General features: G+C 42.8%; 1 protein-coding gene across 3 annotated transcripts in view; it reads right to left on the bottom strand.

Moving 5' to 3' along the window:
* coro2bb (coronin, actin binding protein, 2Bb) overlaps positions 1–18,707 on the bottom strand; it is a 45,554-nt gene that overhangs the window by 25,275 nt on the left and 1,572 nt on the right. The window contains exons 1-2 of one of the 3 annotated variants that reach the window (XM_035790537.2): positions 5,246–5,733; positions 2,538–2,738 (exon numbers count right to left, since the gene is read on the bottom strand). The exons of 1 other annotated variant lie outside the window; for it this stretch is intronic. In XM_035790537.2, coding sequence (XP_035646430.2) covers positions 2,538–2,738; positions 5,246–5,356 — 312 coding nt within the window. In that variant the 5' untranslated portion in view covers positions 5,357–5,733. Of the gene's footprint in view, positions 1–2,537; positions 2,739–5,245; positions 5,734–18,707 lie in introns of those variants that run through there. One more of the 3 variants, XM_035790538.2, reaches the window with a different exon arrangement.

The following is an 18,707-nucleotide window of genomic DNA, read 5'->3' on the forward strand; positions in this document are numbered from 1 at the left end:
ATGACAATGTTGAATACATATAATTAAGAAAATGTCAAAATAGTTTAAAAATACTATATTTGAAAAATTATAATGTGAAATGTTGTATAAAATACCTTAGGCACAATTTCTGTCTTTTCCTTTTCAACTGAAATACCAAATTTAATGACGGTGTAGACATTGTTAATATTGTAAATGACTATTGTAGCTGGAAACGGCAGGTTTTTTTCTGGGAATATCTACATAGGAGTACAGAGGCCCATTATCAGCAACCATCACTACTGTGTTCCAATGGCACGCTGTGTTAGCTAATCCAAGTTTATCATTTTAAAAGGCTAATTGATCATTACAAAATTATGTTAGAACAGCTGAAAACTGTTGTCCCGATTAAAGAAGCAATACAACTGGCCTTCTTTAGACCAGTTGAGTATCTGAGCATCAGCATTTGGGGGTTCGATTACAGGCTCAAATGGCCAGAAACAGAACTTTCTTCTGAAACTCGTCAGTCTATTCTTGTTCTGAGAAATGAAAGCTATTCCATGTAAGAAATTTCCAAGAAACTGAATATCTCGTACAACGCGGTGTACTACGCCCTTCAAAGAACAGCGCAAACTGGCTTAACCAGAATAGAAAGAGGAATATGAGGCCCCGGTGCACAACTGAGCAAGAGGACAAGTATATTAGAGTGTCTAGTTTGAGAAACAGACACCTCACAAGTACTCAACTGGCAGCTTCATTAAATAGTACGCGCAAAACACCAATCTCAACGTCAACAGTGAAGAGGCAACCCGGGATGCCGGCCTTCTAGGCAGATTTGCAAAAAAATGCCATATCTCAGACTGGCCAATAAAAATAAAAGATTAAGATGGGCAAAAGAACACAGACACTGGTCAGAGGAAGATTGGAAAAAAGTGTTATGGACAGATGAATCTAAGTTTGAGGTGTTCGGATCACATAGAAGAACATTCGTGAGATGCAGAAAAATGAAAAGATGATGGAGGAGTGCTTGATGCCATCCATCAAGCATGGTGGAGGCAATGTGATGGTCTGGGGGTACTTTTGGTGGTGGTAAAGTGGGAGATTTGTACAGGGTAAAAGGGATCTTGAAGAAGGAAGGCTATCATTTTGTAACGCCATGCCATACCCTCTAGACGGGGCTTAATTGGAGACCATTTCCTCTTACAACAGGACAATGACCCAAAGCACAGCTCCAAACTGTACAATAACTATTTAGGGAAGAAGCGGTCAGCTGGTATTCTGTCTATAATGGACTGATCCCAACCCTATTGAGCTCTTGTGGGAGCAGCTTGACCGTATGAAGTGCTCATCAAGCCAATCCAACTTGTGGGAGGGGTGAAATCTCTTCAGATTACCTCACCAAATTGACAACTAGAATGCCAAAGGTCTGCAAGGCTGTAATTGTTGCAAATGGAGGATTCTTTGACAAAAGCAAAGTTTGAAGGACACAATTATTATTTCTATTAAAAATCATTATTTATAACCTTGCCAACGTCTTGACTATATTTCCTATCCGTTTTGCAACTCATTTCATGTATGTTTTCATGGAAAACAAGAACATTTCTAAGTGACCCCAAACTTTTGAACGGTATTGTACGCAGTGACCACACCCACAAATGTGATATTTTTTTGTCATACAGAAATAACAAAACATGCCAAAAAGCTTCTGTGTTGCTCAATGTACATTTAACCAGGTCAAAAATCCCAACCTATGGTTTGCAATTCTCCCACGTAGGAGCTGCGAAAAAAGCCCTGTGGCTTCAGGCTATTCGGTGTGGGAGAGTGGGAAATGTTGGGAACCAGTGTGCAAGTACGCTACACATAGCTATGTGTGTGGAAAACATTTAATCACAGATAAGACTTAAAACTTTTTTTGTATAATCTGTTTGTAACTCCACTCACTACTTGTAGCTGTATAGTGCATTTGTTTGTATTGTTGGTCTTGGCTAGCTTAATGTTCCAGTAGGTAGCTAGCTAGCACTCACTCAAGTTGCTACTAGCACCATCATGAAAAGGGGCATGAGAAAAGCCCTACAATATTACATTTTCATAAGTAGTGAGAACGCTAGGGCAATGATGAAAAGTAATCTTTAGATAAGTTGCAGTTTTCTTAAATGTAGTTTTGCAATTGATTAAAATAAGTTTCTTGACAACAACATAACTGCGTTTGAAAAAGGTGAAGTTTTTGCTGTGGGCCAATGGAGTAACTTAACCTTATTTACCCTACAAGCGGGCATGCCCGTGATGATCTATCTAATACCGACTTGGGCTATAGCTTTGGTAATCAGTGTCAACCATGGAGCACATTCTGATTGGCAAGTGAGGGGTCAAGGCTCGACACACCTTCAACTTGTTTATTCATCAAAACCCAGCCCTTTAGCCCCACCGCCAGCTACTGCGCCTATCATTCTGGTTGTGAAAATAGCACAAATATTTCTGACACCTCCCGTACCTATAGAGCTATTCCAAGCGCTTAGATTTACCATTTCGTTAGGCTTGTTAAAATAGAGCCCTCAATGTCATTATGGTGTGCAGCCTACCTTGTTGACAGGGATGACGAGAAAGGACCCTCCACCTGCAGTCTCAGTGACAATGGCCAGGAACTTGGCATTTACAGCACAGAAGTGGTTATCATGGACGTTTCTGGTGATGGGGATGCCATCGAAGCACTGCTCTCGGTTGCCTGCCTTGCCATACACATTCCGAAACTTTGAGCTTCTGTATGTTGGACGCCATGATATCTGGGGACAAAGCACAGTAAATATATCAGTGCAACAGTAAACAGCCTGTCCGCAAAGAGGAGACACATTCTCTTTCTTTATTTTCATATTCTATGTCCTTTGCAGGACACTTCCTAGAGGTGTTTTACACTTCACAATTTTATACAGGACCAATTGTCTTGGTTGTCTTTTGTTGGAGATTCCAAGTGTGCAAATGACCCCTGCAAGGCTTAGTGATGATGTTTTCATTGTGAATGGAGGCTGGCAGTAGTCATTGGCTGTCCTCCCAGGCTGTCAGTGTAGTTGTGATTTAATATGAGGTGACCTGAGAGTGCTGTGGGTCTTTGTGGCATGGCATGGTGGGTTACTTAAGGGAATGATAGTCAAGGTGTAATGAGCAGACAGATGAGATTGGTGAAAAGCCTTCAGAGCGACAGGATCGTCTGGTAAAATAATGGGGGTTGCAGCTTATTCAGGACTAGCAGCAACACACTGGGAGGCAACGCTTGCCCTATCAAGATCAGTTAGCCCTCAATACAGTTGAGCGTATTTCCACTGTCTGTCTGATATTCAACCCTGTGTGTGTGATCCATAAACAGCAAGGTGCGTGAATTAGGGGCTGGTAATATCTGGTGGTCTTGGTAGGTTGATAAGCTGTTATTCTCTGTGGCTTGGAGTTTATGTTGATATAAGCCCATATGTTGTTTGACTCCTTACTTACTGACAATGCCGGAGGAGTTTGAATTCTTAAAGCCAACATTTCTCATTTGCCATCATGTCCTTAGCTGAGAAATGGGACAGGCGTTCAACAGCTGTCAGTGTATGGCCTCAGTGTAACACGTTTGTAACATGTTTCAAATAGTCATGGCATGAGGACTGTGACCTATTTTCATATGTAGCCGTTTTTTTTTCCACTGAGAGGATTCCAAGGATAAGCCGTAGCTAGTGAGGGCGTCATTATTTTTCCTACTTTTAGGTGATTTTTGTTGTACAACTTCATTACAACTAAAAAAGAATGTGAAAAAAATGCAACGGAAAAAATAGCAGAATGTGATGGCAGATGGATCAGTAATCATTTCAATGGCTTTCTTGTGAAACACACTGTTGGCTATACAACTACCATGCATGATCATGGACTACCGGTTAGGAGCAGATCCTACCTTTTTTAAATCCTAAGATTTAAATCCATTTTCCATTTAAATCCATTTTCCCTTCCTGATGATAAATAGGTTTCTTTCTACGTGTCTACTACAGAAATAGCTTCCATTGTAGACTATGCACCTCTGTGCTGAGCCAACCCTTCCTCTTCTCACCTGGCTCCCACCTTATATTTTTTATACAGTTCCTGCTCTCCGCTTAGACCTCTATCATGGGCTTGTCAATAGAACCTGTTTATTCAAATATTTTTTCTTGTCCCGCAGTTGCCATAAGACTGGAAACAATGCTCTGACACAAAGTCAAGGTTCCTCCTTACAGGAAACACCTTCCACTTGTAAGGACGTTGATATTTTATAAACCTGAACTTTCATTTTATCCTCTGTATCACATTGTTCCTTTATTTTATAATTGGCAACATTAAAGCCTTCATTTTAACAAACCTAATGCAATGGTAAATGTTAGCACTGCTATTTTCACAACCGGAATTATGGGCGCAGTAGCTGGCGGTGGCAAGAAAAAGTTGGGTTTTGATGAATAAACAAGTTGTGAGTGTGTGTCGAGGCTTGGCCGCTCACTGGCCAATCAGAACGCGCTCCATGGATAAATATGTCGTTGCTTCAAGTTGTGTATTTACGCTCTTTTATGTATTGCATTTTCATCAACTCCAATTTGAATGTTAGTCCGTTATAGCCTAGTTCGTTAAGTTGCATTGCTTCTTTGTGGAAATACATATTTAAACATAGGCTATAGCATAAAGGTCTTCTCCGGTCCAATAAGTTGGACTCAGACCCAAACGGACCCCAAAACAATCAGACCCGATGCCTCACAAGTCCTCAACTGGCAGCTTCATTAAATAGTAAATACAAAACACCAGTCTCAACATCAACAGTGAAGAGGCAACTCCGGGATGCTGGCCTTCACCTGACAACACAACTGGACAGTAGTCCGGTGAGACACAACTGTATCATGGACAGACCTTTTCTCATTTTAGGAACCATTGAGTCTATATGCAGAGCCGTGGGTCAGGTCCATTTGGGTCCACCTGGTTAGATCAGCTGTAGTTACGTGGACCCCAGACCCGATTGCATTCTGGACATGGACATACCGAACGTAGTCAATAAGAAAGATAAATCTCACTAGGCTATTGATAAGGCCTGAAAAGACACGGTATAATTCGAATGAAATTCTTATAAAAACAGAACAGTCTAAATACAGTTGCAGGCACCATAATTGCTCCCCGTGGGTGTATCATACAGACAAGGTAACTTAGACATTGGAGGGTTTTACAGGCCATACAAATGTTTCACAGGACCTGAATAAAGATCCAATATAGGCTACTGTAAAACAGAAAAGGGGGAATGTCCACTTACCAATATACTGCATGCAAATGTAATGTTATATAAACACCATGGAACCATCTTACAGATCATATTCCCACTTCTCCAGAAATAGCAGATGAAATTGCATTGCATTCGAGCCATGTGCGTTTTCACCGTAAACCGATTGGACTGTGAATCTGGTTTGGTTTTCAACCAAATTCAACAAAACAATATCATTCTGTTTTATAAACCAACAACAATATTTCTAAATAGGTTTGGGTCAGACGTATGATATCATAAATCGCTTCTCTCATTCAATGACACTGTCTTCAGTGCCCACGTAGGTCTAAACAAAATACTAGGCTCCTGTCAATTATTTCGTTGCCTATGTGTGAGGCAGATTATTTAAAAAATCTGCCATTGATATGACATTATAAGAGGACTGAATCGTTTGGAAGAGCATGTCTTTGGTAATTTGAACAAGCGAAATGCAGGTATGTGAATTGTGAATAATGAAAGAGAAAGCCGTTTAAAACCCCTTTATTTCAGGCTACTTGGCTAATGGCCAGGATAAAAAGACGCACCTGCTGTATGCGATGCTACTAAACCAGCATTGATTAAGGGGAGGGTTGGCAACGCTTGTTTTTAATCAAATTAAACTATATGGGGGGAAACAATATATATTTTTTAATGTTTCTAAATATCAGATTCCCCAATACAACATGCACATCTCTCCTTCCATGGGCACAGTCCGTCATGGCTGGATAGGCAGGACTTCCGCTCTCAAAATCTATGCCATTATCATGGTTTAAAAACCTTTCATTAGCGCTGCATGAAATTGTCACTTTCGCGCTTGTTTTTAAGGACACGTCTCATAAATTGCCTCTTCTCCTACCTTAGCGCAAGTGAGCTGATGTTGGACAGGCAAGCTAAATTGCAGGACCAGTTTTTACAGTGAGTGAAAAAAGTATTTGATCCCCTGCTGATTTTGTACGTTTGCCCACTGACAAAGAAATGATCAGTCTATAATTTTAATGGTTTATTTGAACAGTGAGAGACAGAATAACAACAACACAAATCCAGAAAAACGCATGTCAGAAATGTTATAAATTGATTTGCATTTTAATGAGGGAAATAAGTATTTGACCCCTCTGCAAAACATGACTTAGTACTTGGTGGCAAAAACCCTTGTGGCAAAAACCCTTGTGGCAATCACAGAGGTCAGACGTTTCTTGTAGTTGGCCACCAGGTTTGCACACATCTCAGGAGGGATTTTGTCCCACTCCTCTTTGCAGATCTTCTCCAAGTCATTAAGGTTTCGAGGCTGATGTTTGGCAACTCGAACCTTCAGCTCCCTCCACAGGTTTTCTATGGGATTAAGGTCTGGAGACTGGCTCGGCCACTCCAGGACCTTAATGTGCTTCTTCTTGAGCCATTCCTTTGTTGCCTTGGCCGTGTGTTTTGGGTCATTGTCATGCTGGAATACCCACCACGACCCATTTTCAATGCCCTGGCTGAGGGAAGGAGGTTCTCACCCAAGATTTGACGGTACATGGCCCCGTCCATCGTCCCTTTGATGCAGTGAAGTTGTCTTGTCCCCTGAGCAGAAAAACACCCCCAAAGCATAATGTTTCCACCTCCATGTTTGACGGCGGGGGATGGTGTTCTTGGGGTCATAGGCAGCAAAGAGCTCCATTTTGGTCTCATCTGACCACAACACTTTCACCCAGTTGTCCTCTGAATCATTCAGATGTTCATTGGCAAACTTCAGAAGGGCAACACACTTCGCGGTGTAATTGTTTTCTTAGTGACTTTGGTCCCAGCTGCCTTGAGATCATTGACCAGATTCTCCCGTGTAGTTCTGGGCTGATCCCTCACCGTTCTCATGATCATTGCAACTCCACGAGGTGAGATCTTACATGGAGCCCCAGGCCGAGGGAGATTGACAGTTCTTTTGTGTTTCTTCCATTTGCGAATAATCGACACCAATTGTTGTCACCTTCTCACCAAGCTGCTTGGTGATGGTCTTGTAGCCCATTCCAGCCTTGTGTAGGTCTACAATCTTGTCGCTGACATCCTTGGAGAGCTCTTTGCTCTTGGCCATGGTGGAGGGTTTGGAATCTGATTGATTGCTTCTGTGGACAGGTGTCTTTTATACAGGTAACAAACTGAGATTTGGACCACTCCCTTTAAGAGTGTTCTCCTAATCTCAGCTCGTTACCTGTATAAAAGACACCTGGGAGCCAGACATCTTTCTGATTGAGTGGGGGTCAAATACTTATTTCCCTCACTAAAATGCAAATCAATTTAGAACATTTTTTACATGCATTTTTCTGGATTTTTTTGTTGTTATTATGTCTCTCACTGTTCAAATAAACCTACCATTAAAATTATAGACTGATAATTTCTTTGTCATTGGGCAAACGTACAAAATCAGCAGGGGATCAAATACTTTTTTCCCTCACTGTACATGAAGAAATTGCTAACTAACGTGGGTTTGATACTTGCGTCTCCTTAGCACCAGCCTAGAATAGAGCCTTAAGTCTGTTGTGTTCGCCCTACAGCTTACTTTAAGTTTCAGCTCATGTTGGTAGAGAGTAAATAGACAGAGTCAAAGCTTCACATAGTATTGTTCTAAGTGAAATCTTGTTCTCAATGGGGTAGATGTTTACACAGACATTTCTAATGGCCATTGATACTTCACTGAGGATTTCCTAAGAGGAAATCACATTCAAACTGTAGTTAATTTCACGTAATGTTTGGCTGAATGAAATCTGCCTTTAGTGTAGTAAACTAAGTAGGTCTCTGTGGTAGTAAGTAGAACATTAGAGTAGCCTACCTCACCTAATTAGAAATTGGAGCCAAGCAGTGGCGACCCGTCATTCAAGGATTTTGAGTCCCAGATTTTTTGCAAAATATAAATAAAAATGTTGGACTTGCCTGTTTTGCATGTTATTTTGGCAGTAAGACGTGTCACATATCAGCATTTAAGACGTCACATATCAGTTTGCAAACAATGTCAAATATATATATCATTGAGTTAATAAAGCCGCATACAAATATGGTCTCTTTTTTGTTTTCTTGAGTAAGGGAGCTCCAAAATGCAGGTGTTTCAGCCTAGCTCTGTGCTTTCTGTGGTGTTGGGGCAAGCCAGGAGAAAATACGGAGCGTTGCACCGTGATTGGCTCAGTGTTCTGTCACTCTTGGGAATGCTACGTCACAGGCCAATTCTAAGGGTATACTTAGAAGATTCTAGCCCCTTGGGTGCTGCCATAGCCTTTTCACACATACCAACACACTGGTGTGATCATTCTGCAGTGGTCCCTGTAGCATACGATCAAACCGGTGTGATTAGAACGCTTTTTTTTTTTAACACCCAGTTTGGAAAGACGCAACAATCAGCATTTGAGCTGGACACTGTTTTTTCCTTACAAAGTTATGTACAGAATGTGAGCAATTTATCTTGGATGCAATGTTCAGACATTCTTAGAAGTAGCTACAGCATAACACAATCATCCAAACCGGAAAAATGTAGGCTACATTTGGCCTAGTGCTAACGGAGGAAAGATTGACTTTACACAAGGGGTAATGTTTTTATAACTCTCTAACACTTTCTAGAAATCGAAAATCTACCGATGGAGCCATGTTTGTTGACATACAATGCATTCTGGGTTTCACGTAATTGTCTGTCGGACCAAAGATGTTATAACAAAATTAGGTGAGTAAATGTAAACGTTTTGAGAACTTCCGGAAGTGAATGGTGGGATTTGAACGATGGTAGATAAGATGAGTTTGGTCTTTCACATCCCACTATTCACTTTAGGAAGTTTTTTTTTTTTGAAAAATGAGTGAACCCTTACTCACCTAATGTTGGTCTGACAGACGATTACATGAAACCCAGAATGCATTGTATGTCAACAAACATAGCTCCAGACATAGCTGGAATTAGCTTAGCTCATGATAATCAGTTCAACCTTCAAAAAGGTATTTTACAGACATAATGTGTCCATTGCAATCTATGCAAGAATTGGAATGCATGATTTGTCACCAGTACTTGAAACCATGTGAATGAAACAGTAAATATATAAATAATTACCACACAAAACATTTTATGATAGTGATTTATTGATAGAAGTGGTGCGTGCTGGCAGTCAATCATGTAACCTCTCACTCCCACTCTGAGTCCCAGTGTTGTTGTTTAAGTATGTAGCTAGTGAGCTAAGCTGTAGCATTAGCAATGTCTTTCAAAGGGAGACAACTCACAAATGCGGAAATTCTGGAGATTTTTTGAAAGACTGACAATGCGTCTGAGGATGAGTCAGGAATCAGATTCTGACAGTGACAGTGAGGAGCTGCCCCCCAACCTTGTAGCCATTGAGAGCCCTGAATCTGAGGACCCCTTGTCCACTGACAAAGTCCCAGGTCCATTTGAAGATGCTGGTGGTGATGGAGACAGACAGTGCCTGAAGTATAGGAGTTCTGTAGTAGCTGGAAGGCCACCAGCCATTTAACCCCTTCTGGCCCTGCTGTTTTCTTTGATGAGTCCCAGTTTGGAGTGCTTAAAGTTGTTTCTGACAGAGGAGCTGGTGGGAGACATAGTAGAGGAGACCAATCAATATGCCATGGAGCTACAGGAGAAGAGAGAGCCAGGAGTGAGGGGGAAACTCGCTAAATGGGTTACAACCACAATTAGTGAAATGTATACCTTCCTGGTGACAGTCCTTCTCACGGGAATAGTAAATAAGAACTCCCTAAGAGAATACTGGTGCACAGATCCTATGTTTGCGACTCCCTTCTTTGCCACCCTCTTCTCCCAAGACCGCTTCTGTTTTTTCTGCTGCGATGCCTGCATTTAGTCAACAATAGCACTGCCAACCTAAATGACCCGCTATACAAAATAAGAAATGTTCTTCCCAGCCTGACGTTTGGTCGAAATGTGTTTTCTCGCTGTGTTTTCATCCAGTAAAACTGTTAAAGAGTATACGCTAGCATACAGAATCCTCAGTCTTCAGCTCCAAAGATGTCCAGCTCTAGTTCCAGTTATGATATTGGCAAATACTGTTTGTGTGTGTGTGGTTTCTGAAAGTACAGAATAAAGAGGAATTTTTAGTAATTAGAATACAATATCAGGATATAGCAATAAAAAAAATACAAAGAAGAAACATAATAAACACGACTATAAAAATAATATACTTGCATTGACAAAATCATACATTTCCATTATACTAGTAAGACACAGTAACCGTTGAGCTCCACAAGGGGGCAGGGCAGAACAGAGCTATGCTAAATAGTCCAAATGAAAACAATCCATGGTCAAATATTTTTCATTTATTTAACCTTTATATAACTAGGCAAGTCATTTGAGAACAAATTCTTATTTACAATGACAGCCTACACTGGCCAAACTCGTACAACACTAGGCCAATTGTACACCGTCCTATGGGACTCCCAATCACGGCTGGTTGTGATACAGCCTGTATTCAAACCAGGGTGTCTGTAGTTACACCTCTAGCACTGCAGTGCCTTAGACCACAGCGCCACTTGGGAGTCATAAGGCCAGGGTAGCTTCAAAAGACAACACAAGCTAATACTTCTCTGATGCAATTAGCATTATTTCACAGAGCTAATAGAAGAATGTAGCTAGCTACATAAGCACGACTGACTATAACACCATAAAGGTTATGAAATGAGTAACATTACTTCGAGTGTCCGTGGTTATATAAGGAATATACACAAATATATTGAGTTACAGTAGAAACGACATAACGTAATAAGACACTTACTTTGATAGAAACGCACACATTTCCAAAGTTATTGTTAGTAATGAAAACAACAATAACTGCGATGCGGGCACCAGATGGAAAATGTGAACACGTGTGTGCAGATGCTGTTCTGATGGGAGATGCGCAAATGTCTGCAGACTTGAACTGCACAAACAATTTGGAAGTGCTTGGGGGATTTTGTCAGGTTCAGAAATTCCAAAACTATAAATTGTCCACAAAAGTGAATTAATGAGGAGGCGTAACACACCTCAATTCAAACTGTTCTTAGAAAATAAAAACTTGTTAGAAAATCATTTGAAATTGACAAGTTGAAAACAGCCTATAAATAAAAACAGGCTGCGTGCCTTGGTTTGAAGGCAGCGCGGATTAAATGTCCTGTTGCGCAACAATCACATTTTGGAATGGTGAGAGCATTCTGACATCATGTGCATAAAAAGAATCACTCTGGGGCGAACGTTAGAGATATTTTGAAATCACGTATGAAAAGGATAGAGTTACATTAGAAATGACATCATATCACATTATATCTATAGTAGCTTTGATTGGACTGATCATGTCAACATCATACTTTCAAATTCTTAGCTAGCAGTCATCATCATGAATCAAGTCGACAATCTACTAGCAAATCCTTTTTAATCATTGTCATCTGAAGAGAAATAATGAAGAGAAATTATTGATAAAACGTATCGGTGCTCATCGGACATAAACATTACAAAACAAGTTGGAAATCGCAAAATCAACAATTAATGGTCTGGAAGGAATCCGTGGCTACCTGTGAGTTCAATACAACTGGGAACTCGTGAAAAAACTATTTACGACTGAGAAAACAGGTTTTGAACTTTCATCCAACTCGGAATTGTAAATCGGGAACTCGGGCCTCTTTCTAGAGCTACGACCTGAAGATCACTGACGTCATTATGATTCAACCAGTTGCTCCCAGTTGTCTTGAAAGAGCCATAAATCCATGGCTTTGATGACAAAGTTTGATGACAAAATTTGCCCATGAAGGACAGCCGTGCTATCTTCCTGTTCAAATGAGCACAGCACAACAAGGTGAGTCCAAAAATATATTGTATGCTGCTGCATAAATCATGTAACATACTAGGGATATATGTATACTGTAGCTAATAAAGTAATAACAGCTTATGCTGTGTAATAAGCTGTTAGTAGCCCATGTGCCTCACCCTAATAATTTGGTCTACACTCAATTCTTAATTTCACCTACTCCTCTGATTTGGTGGTGCACATGTAGCCTATAACCTGTTTTTAATCTAATATTGTAAGAGCTTTCATTGTCTGCTTATATGCCCCCTTTAGTCATCCTACGGTTCTGACTTGGTGTACAGGGAGAACACTGTAAGAATGGCCCATGTTCTGAATTATGTCACTGTACATGCTGAACAAATAGTTATATTGACTACGTCCGTCCTATTTTGCTCATTATGTCTTAATTGAAATTACGGATTGCCTCTTATCCTCTTGTCGTCCCCTTATGTCATAGTTTGTACATTTCAATTTTCAGTAGAAACCACATTTGTTCAAGCAAGCAAGCCAGCCATATCAGCTATGCTTTTTTACAAGGCAGAAAATGAGGCTGAAGGAACTGTTTCGCTGCCAGACAAGGCTCCGCTGATAACCAGGTGTAGCAGTGGTAAGGTGATGGGACTGCTGTTGGGAATGTGCTGTTGGGACAGCTTTATGTAGGCCCTAACAGTTTGTGTAATTAATGTATTGTTTAGTGTTGTGTTGTGTTGGGGCTTTGCTGGCATGCATCCCACATTTTTTTTGTTTGCCCCACCAAGATGTACATGCTAAAATCGTCACTGGGGTCAAGACAGCTTCACGTTGGGCGTTCATACAACAAATGTTATATTTTTTAAACTAGGCGTACATATACAGTAGTTGGATGGCTAATGATGTCAAACTGTAATGCTGAAGCACCATGACGTTTCTGCCGAGCGAAGCTGTCAAAAATCCAACTTGCAGGGCAATACTGTCTCCTGTGACACTGCTCTCCAGCCGAAATTCACTCACAGAAAGTGAATTCACGTCAGCAGCAGTAAATTATCATGCTGGGACCTGCTACTGTACAGTGTAGAGGCAGCACCGATAAGGAGCTTATATATTTATAGCCAAGAGATTATCTGATCATTATGAGATTGTCCATTCTTATTTATGCACAGGAACACATCATGTTTCACTCACTACCCTGTCTCAGGGTAGTAGTTTGGTGGTTGAAGAAATCCCTCTAGTGGTGTGGAGGCTGTGCTTTGGAAAAGTGGGTGGGGTTATATTCTGCCTGTTTGGCCCTGTCCTGGGGTATCGTCTGACAGGGCCATAGTGTCTGCTGACCGCTTCTGTCTCAGCCTCCAGTATTTATGTTGCAATAGTTTGTGTGTCAGGGGGCTAGGGTCAGTCTGTTATCTGTAGTATTTCTCCTGTCTCATCCGGTGTCCTGTGTGAATTTAAGTTTTTTTCCTCTCTCTCTCTCTCTCTGAGGACCTGAGCCCTAGGACCATGCCTCAGGACTACCTGGCCTGATGACTCCTTGCTGTCCCCAGTCCACCTGGTCATGCTGCTGCTCCAGTTTCAACTGTTCTGCCTGCGGCTATGGAAACCTGACCTGTTCACTGGACATGCTACCTTGTCCCGGACCTGGCATTTTGAACTCTCTCTCTAACCGCACCTGCTGTCTCTAACTCTGAGTGATCGGCTATGAAAAGCCAAATGACATTTATTCCTGAGGTGCTGTCCTGTTGCACCCTCTACAACCACTATGATTATTATTATCTGACCCTGCTGGTCATGTATGAACGTTTGAACATCTTGGCCATGTTCTGTTATAATCTCCACCCATCACAGCCAGAAGAGGACTGGCCACCCCTCAGAGCCTGGTTCCTCTCTAGGTTTCTTCTTATGTTCTGGCCTTTCTAAGGAGTTTTTCCTAGCCACTGTGCTTCTACATGTTTGCGAATTTAGGCTGTGTTCTGTACAGCACTTTGTGACATCGGCTGATGTAAATAGGGCTTTATAAATACATTTGATTGATTGATTAATTGACATACATACACTTGAAATCACTGGCCACTTTAATAATATTTACATATTTTGCATTACTCATCTCAAATGTATATACTTGTCACGTTCTGACCTTTATTTCCTTTGTTTTGTATTTATTTAGTATGGTCAGGGCGTGAGTTGGGTGGGCAGTCTGTTTGTTTTTCTAGGTTTTGGGTATTTCTATGTTTCGGCCTAGTAAGGCAGGTGTCATTAGTTGTTGAGAATCATACTTAGGTAGCCTGGGTTTCACTGTGTGTTTGTGGGTGATTGTTCCTGTCTCTGTGTTTTGCACCAGATAGGGCTGTTTTTGGTTTTCCACGTTTGTAGTGTTCGTGTTTATCTTTTTTTATTAAACATGAATCAACATTACCATGCTGCATTTTGGTCCGCCTCTCCTTCACCACAGGAAAACCCTTACAGAATCACCCACCACAACAGGACCAAGCGGCGTGGTGAAAGGCAGCAGGAGCAGCGCGAGGAGTACTGGACATGGGAGGATGAGTTGGATGGTAAGGGACCCTGGGCACAGCCTGGCGAATATCGCTGCCCCAAAGAAGAGCTGGAGGCGGGGAAGGCGGAGAGGTGCTGGTATGAGGAGGCAGCACGGAGGCGTGGATGGAAGCCCGAGAGTCAGCCCCAAAAATTTATTGGGGAGGGGGCACACAGGAAGTGAGGCGAAGCCAGGTAGGAGACCTGCGCCAACTTCCTGTGCTTACCGGGGGGATAGAGAGACCGGACAGGCACCGTGTTATGCTGTGAAGCGCACGGTGTCCCCAGTGCGGGTGCATAGCCCGGTGCGGTGCATTCCAGCTCCGCGTATCGGCCGGGCTAGAGTGGGCATCGAGCCAAGTGCCATGAAGCCAGCTCTACGCATCTGGTCTCCAGTGCGTCTCCTTGGGCCGGCTTACATGGCACCAGCCTTGCGCACGGTGTCCCCGTTTCGCCTGCATAGCCCAGTGCGGGCTATACCACCTCGCCGCACTGGCAGGGCGACCGGGACCATTCAACCGGGTAAGGTTGGGCAGGCTCGGTGCTCAAGAGCTCCAGTGCGCCTGCACGGTCCGGTCTATCCGTCACCACCTCCACGCACCAGCCCTCCGGTGGCAGCCCCCCGCACCAGGCTGTCTCTCCGGCTGATCCTTACAGGTGCTCCCGCCTGTCCAGCGCTGCCAGATCCTTCCTCCTCTCCAGCGCTGCCGGAGTCTCCTGCCTGTTCGGCGCTACCAGAGCTCCCGCCCCTCATTCCAGAGGCGCCAGAGCTACTCAGTCCAGCGCTGCCAGAGCCTTCCTCTCCAGCGCTGCCGGAGCTTCCCGTCTGCCCAGCGCCATCTGAGCTTCCCGTCTGCCCAGCGCCATCTGAGCTTCCCCTCTGCCCAGAGCTGCCGGAGCCCCTCTGCCCAGAGCTGCCGGAGCCCCTCTGCCCAGAGGCGCCGGAGCCCCTCTGCCCAGAGGCGCCGGAGCCCCTCAGCCCAGAGGCGCCGGAGCCCCTCAGCCCAGAGCCCCTCTGTCCCGAGCAGCTGCACCTCTGTCCCGAGCTGCCCCTCTGTCCAGTGGGGTCATTGAGAGGGGTTGCCATGGTTAGAGAGCCACGGAGGCGGACAATGAGGCGGACTAAGACAATGGTGAAGTGGGGTCCGCGTCCCGCGCCTGAGTCTATGTTTGTTTTTCTAGGTTTTGGGTATTTCTAGGTTTTGGGTATTTCTAGGTTTCTGCCTAGTATGGTTCTCAATCAGAGGCAGGTGTCATTAGTTGTCTCTGATTGACTTAGGTAGCCTGGGTTTCACTGTGTGTTTGTGGGTGATTGTTCCTGTCTCTGTGTTTTGCACCAGATAGGGCTGTTTTTGGTTTTCCACGTTTATTGTTTTGTAGTGTTCGTGTTTATCTTTTTTGATTAAACATGAATCAATATAACCACGCTGCGTTTTGGTCCTCCTCTACTTCACCACAGGAAAACCCTTACAATACTGTATTGTATTATATTGTAATGTATCTTAGTCTATGGCACTCTGACATTGCTCGTCCATATATTTACATATTCTTTAATTAAATTCCTTTACTTAGATTTGTGTGTATTGTTAGATATTATTTGTTAAATATCACTGCACTGTTGGAGCTAGAAACACAAGCCTTTCTCTACACCCGCAATAACATCTGCTAAACACGTGTATGTGACCAAAAACTGTTTATTTGATTTATATTCACCCCCTTTGACCTCCTCCCCCATGAGAGACCACCCCGCGTTGGACGTCATTGTCACATGCGGGATTTGAACCCTGTTTTCCCATGGGAGAAACCAACTTCTTAGCATTGAACAAAGAGGGAAATCAGTGTCGCCATTACACCTTTAACCAGATTAGTACGGTATGTCAATACAGTACAAACAGGTCTATTGTGGTAGTTGACGCATGGACTCATCAACCTTATGAGCCCTTGATCATCAAAAACAGGTATTTCCGTTGAGTCATGTAGGAGGAAGAAAGTCTCTTTCCTTCCATAACCCCAGAACAACGACAGACCTCTCACTGCCCACGCTCCATTTCCATCCGACCTTATCTCCCTCTTGGTTCCTTTATTAATGGATGACTTCCTGCTCTTCCTCTACCTGTGGAACCCTTTGACATTTCAATCGGCATGCATCTGAGGTAAAGTGAGATGGCACATGTTCCCAGTGATCCAGACCTTCACCCAATTGTAAAGGTCTGGCTGTTTTTTTTGGTCATTGGTTTGACTGGATTTGTTTTGACAGCTCTGAGATAGTTTGAGCAGATCTGAACCGCAGACCAGGGTTTTATTTATTAGGCACCAAATGGAAGGAAATGGCCTGAAACAGGAAGGGACTACCTGGACCTGTCCAATAAGAAACACACATCTTAAAACGTTTTCCATTGCGTACAAACCAGGGTATTCTCCAGCGCAGATAGAGGGGTAAGAAACTATCCTTATAGGGACCATCTGACCTCCTCAGACTCAAATCCCCGTATCACTTGTCTAGCTCCAGAAATCTTTTAGTTTCACATAGAATACAAGACCTACAGTACTGTAGGTGAGTCATGCTTGTGTATGGGCCTCATCATAAACGTATTATCATGATTGTATGTGTTTGGGAGGAGGTGACAGTAATCATTAAGCATCATGAGAACTAATTAATAGCTGTACTCGATGGCAGGGAATGGGAATGTATCATGTCTTCGTCTATGCATTCGTGGTTTGAAATGGTCACACGCACACACACACACACACACACACTTGAAAATGTTTCCATTTTTAGTAGGCTAAATTACACATGATTCCAGAGGGATCTGTTTTAGCAATTTGTAATCTATGGCATTTCAGATTGAAATCAGACCTGCAGTTCAAATATAACAGACCATTTAGTCAGTCAGTCAGTGCAGCAACGACTTGAGGTTAACTCTACTGTTTAGCTCCTGAATGTCATGGCTGAGTTTTTTTACATTGAGATAGGTTACGTAACTTTCCCGGTTGATGTCATGCCATTGTTCTGGATATTTTCAGGGGGACAATAGGCTTCTTTTCCAGCCGCGTTTCCTCCTCTTCCTCCACCAGCTGCCCTATACAATACTTCACCCTCCTTCTCACTGCTAAAGGCCTTTGTAGACTCTACGTCGGATTCAGTCCTTTGCGATTATCACGTCGCACTGTGCGATGTTACCAAATTAAAAACTGTAATATCAACCTCGCCTGATTATACGATTTGCCTCAGTTCTGTCGTCACATTTTGCGATTGGCTTGCGAGGCCACGTTATCCAATACAGGCTACGTCAACTGCAGCGGTGCGTTTGATCTGTGCACGTGCCAGCACCAGCAGCGCAAGCCTCTCTCAATGCTTATGCGCGAGTGAAAGTATCCATCTTAGAAATAGTTTTCACATACAAACTTTTTATGTCTAAACTTCCCAAAATAACATGGTCACTGTTATAGAACGTTTGTTTTGTCTGGCGATTGTGAAGTTGTGTAAACAAGATTATTAGGGAGATCGTTCAAATCAAACTATTATGTTCATCGGACTATTCACCATAACCGTATTATTGTGTGCATACTCAGTGCTGGCCATGTTCCTATTGATCAGTCGCAGGGATTGGTTTGCAACACCAGCCACACTTCACGATAAAGGAAAAAAAAAACGGAACTTTGTCGGAGCCTACGACCGCACCTAGTGGTACTTAATCGGCAGACCTAAACCCTGTCACACTGAACAAGCCAAGACGTCCAACAATCGTTCACAACCTAAGAATTTGCTCATGACATGGCCATTTATTTGGGAAGTCAAAATTGTGGCATAAAATCAAACAATCTGCAAAGGCCTTAAGAGGCCCAGACACAATCATCCACCTAAACTCCACAGCCTAATGGATATGACTGGGCAAAGGTAAGGATACAATCTGAGCTAGGTCTTTCTACTGCATTTGTATTACACTATCAGCATTTTAGGCATATGGTTAGCTCATATACAGTATTCCAATTTCCTCAAGAGATTCGGGTTAATAATGTATCATTAGGTTAACATGGCTGTGATTTGATTCAACATGAGTGCTTTACTCATTATTTTTGTCATGGTCTTTTTTAGATCTCTTTGCTCTCTTCTTTGTATCATTATCAGCCTGTGTCCCTTTCCTGTGATACCGTATCCCTGACATCCATCCAGCCCCAAG

This window comes from Oncorhynchus keta, chromosome 17 (assembly GCF_023373465.1).
Source record: "Oncorhynchus keta strain PuntledgeMale-10-30-2019 chromosome 17, Oket_V2, whole genome shotgun sequence".
In the NCBI taxonomy this organism is placed as follows: Eukaryota; Metazoa; Chordata; class Actinopteri; order Salmoniformes; family Salmonidae; genus Oncorhynchus; species Oncorhynchus keta.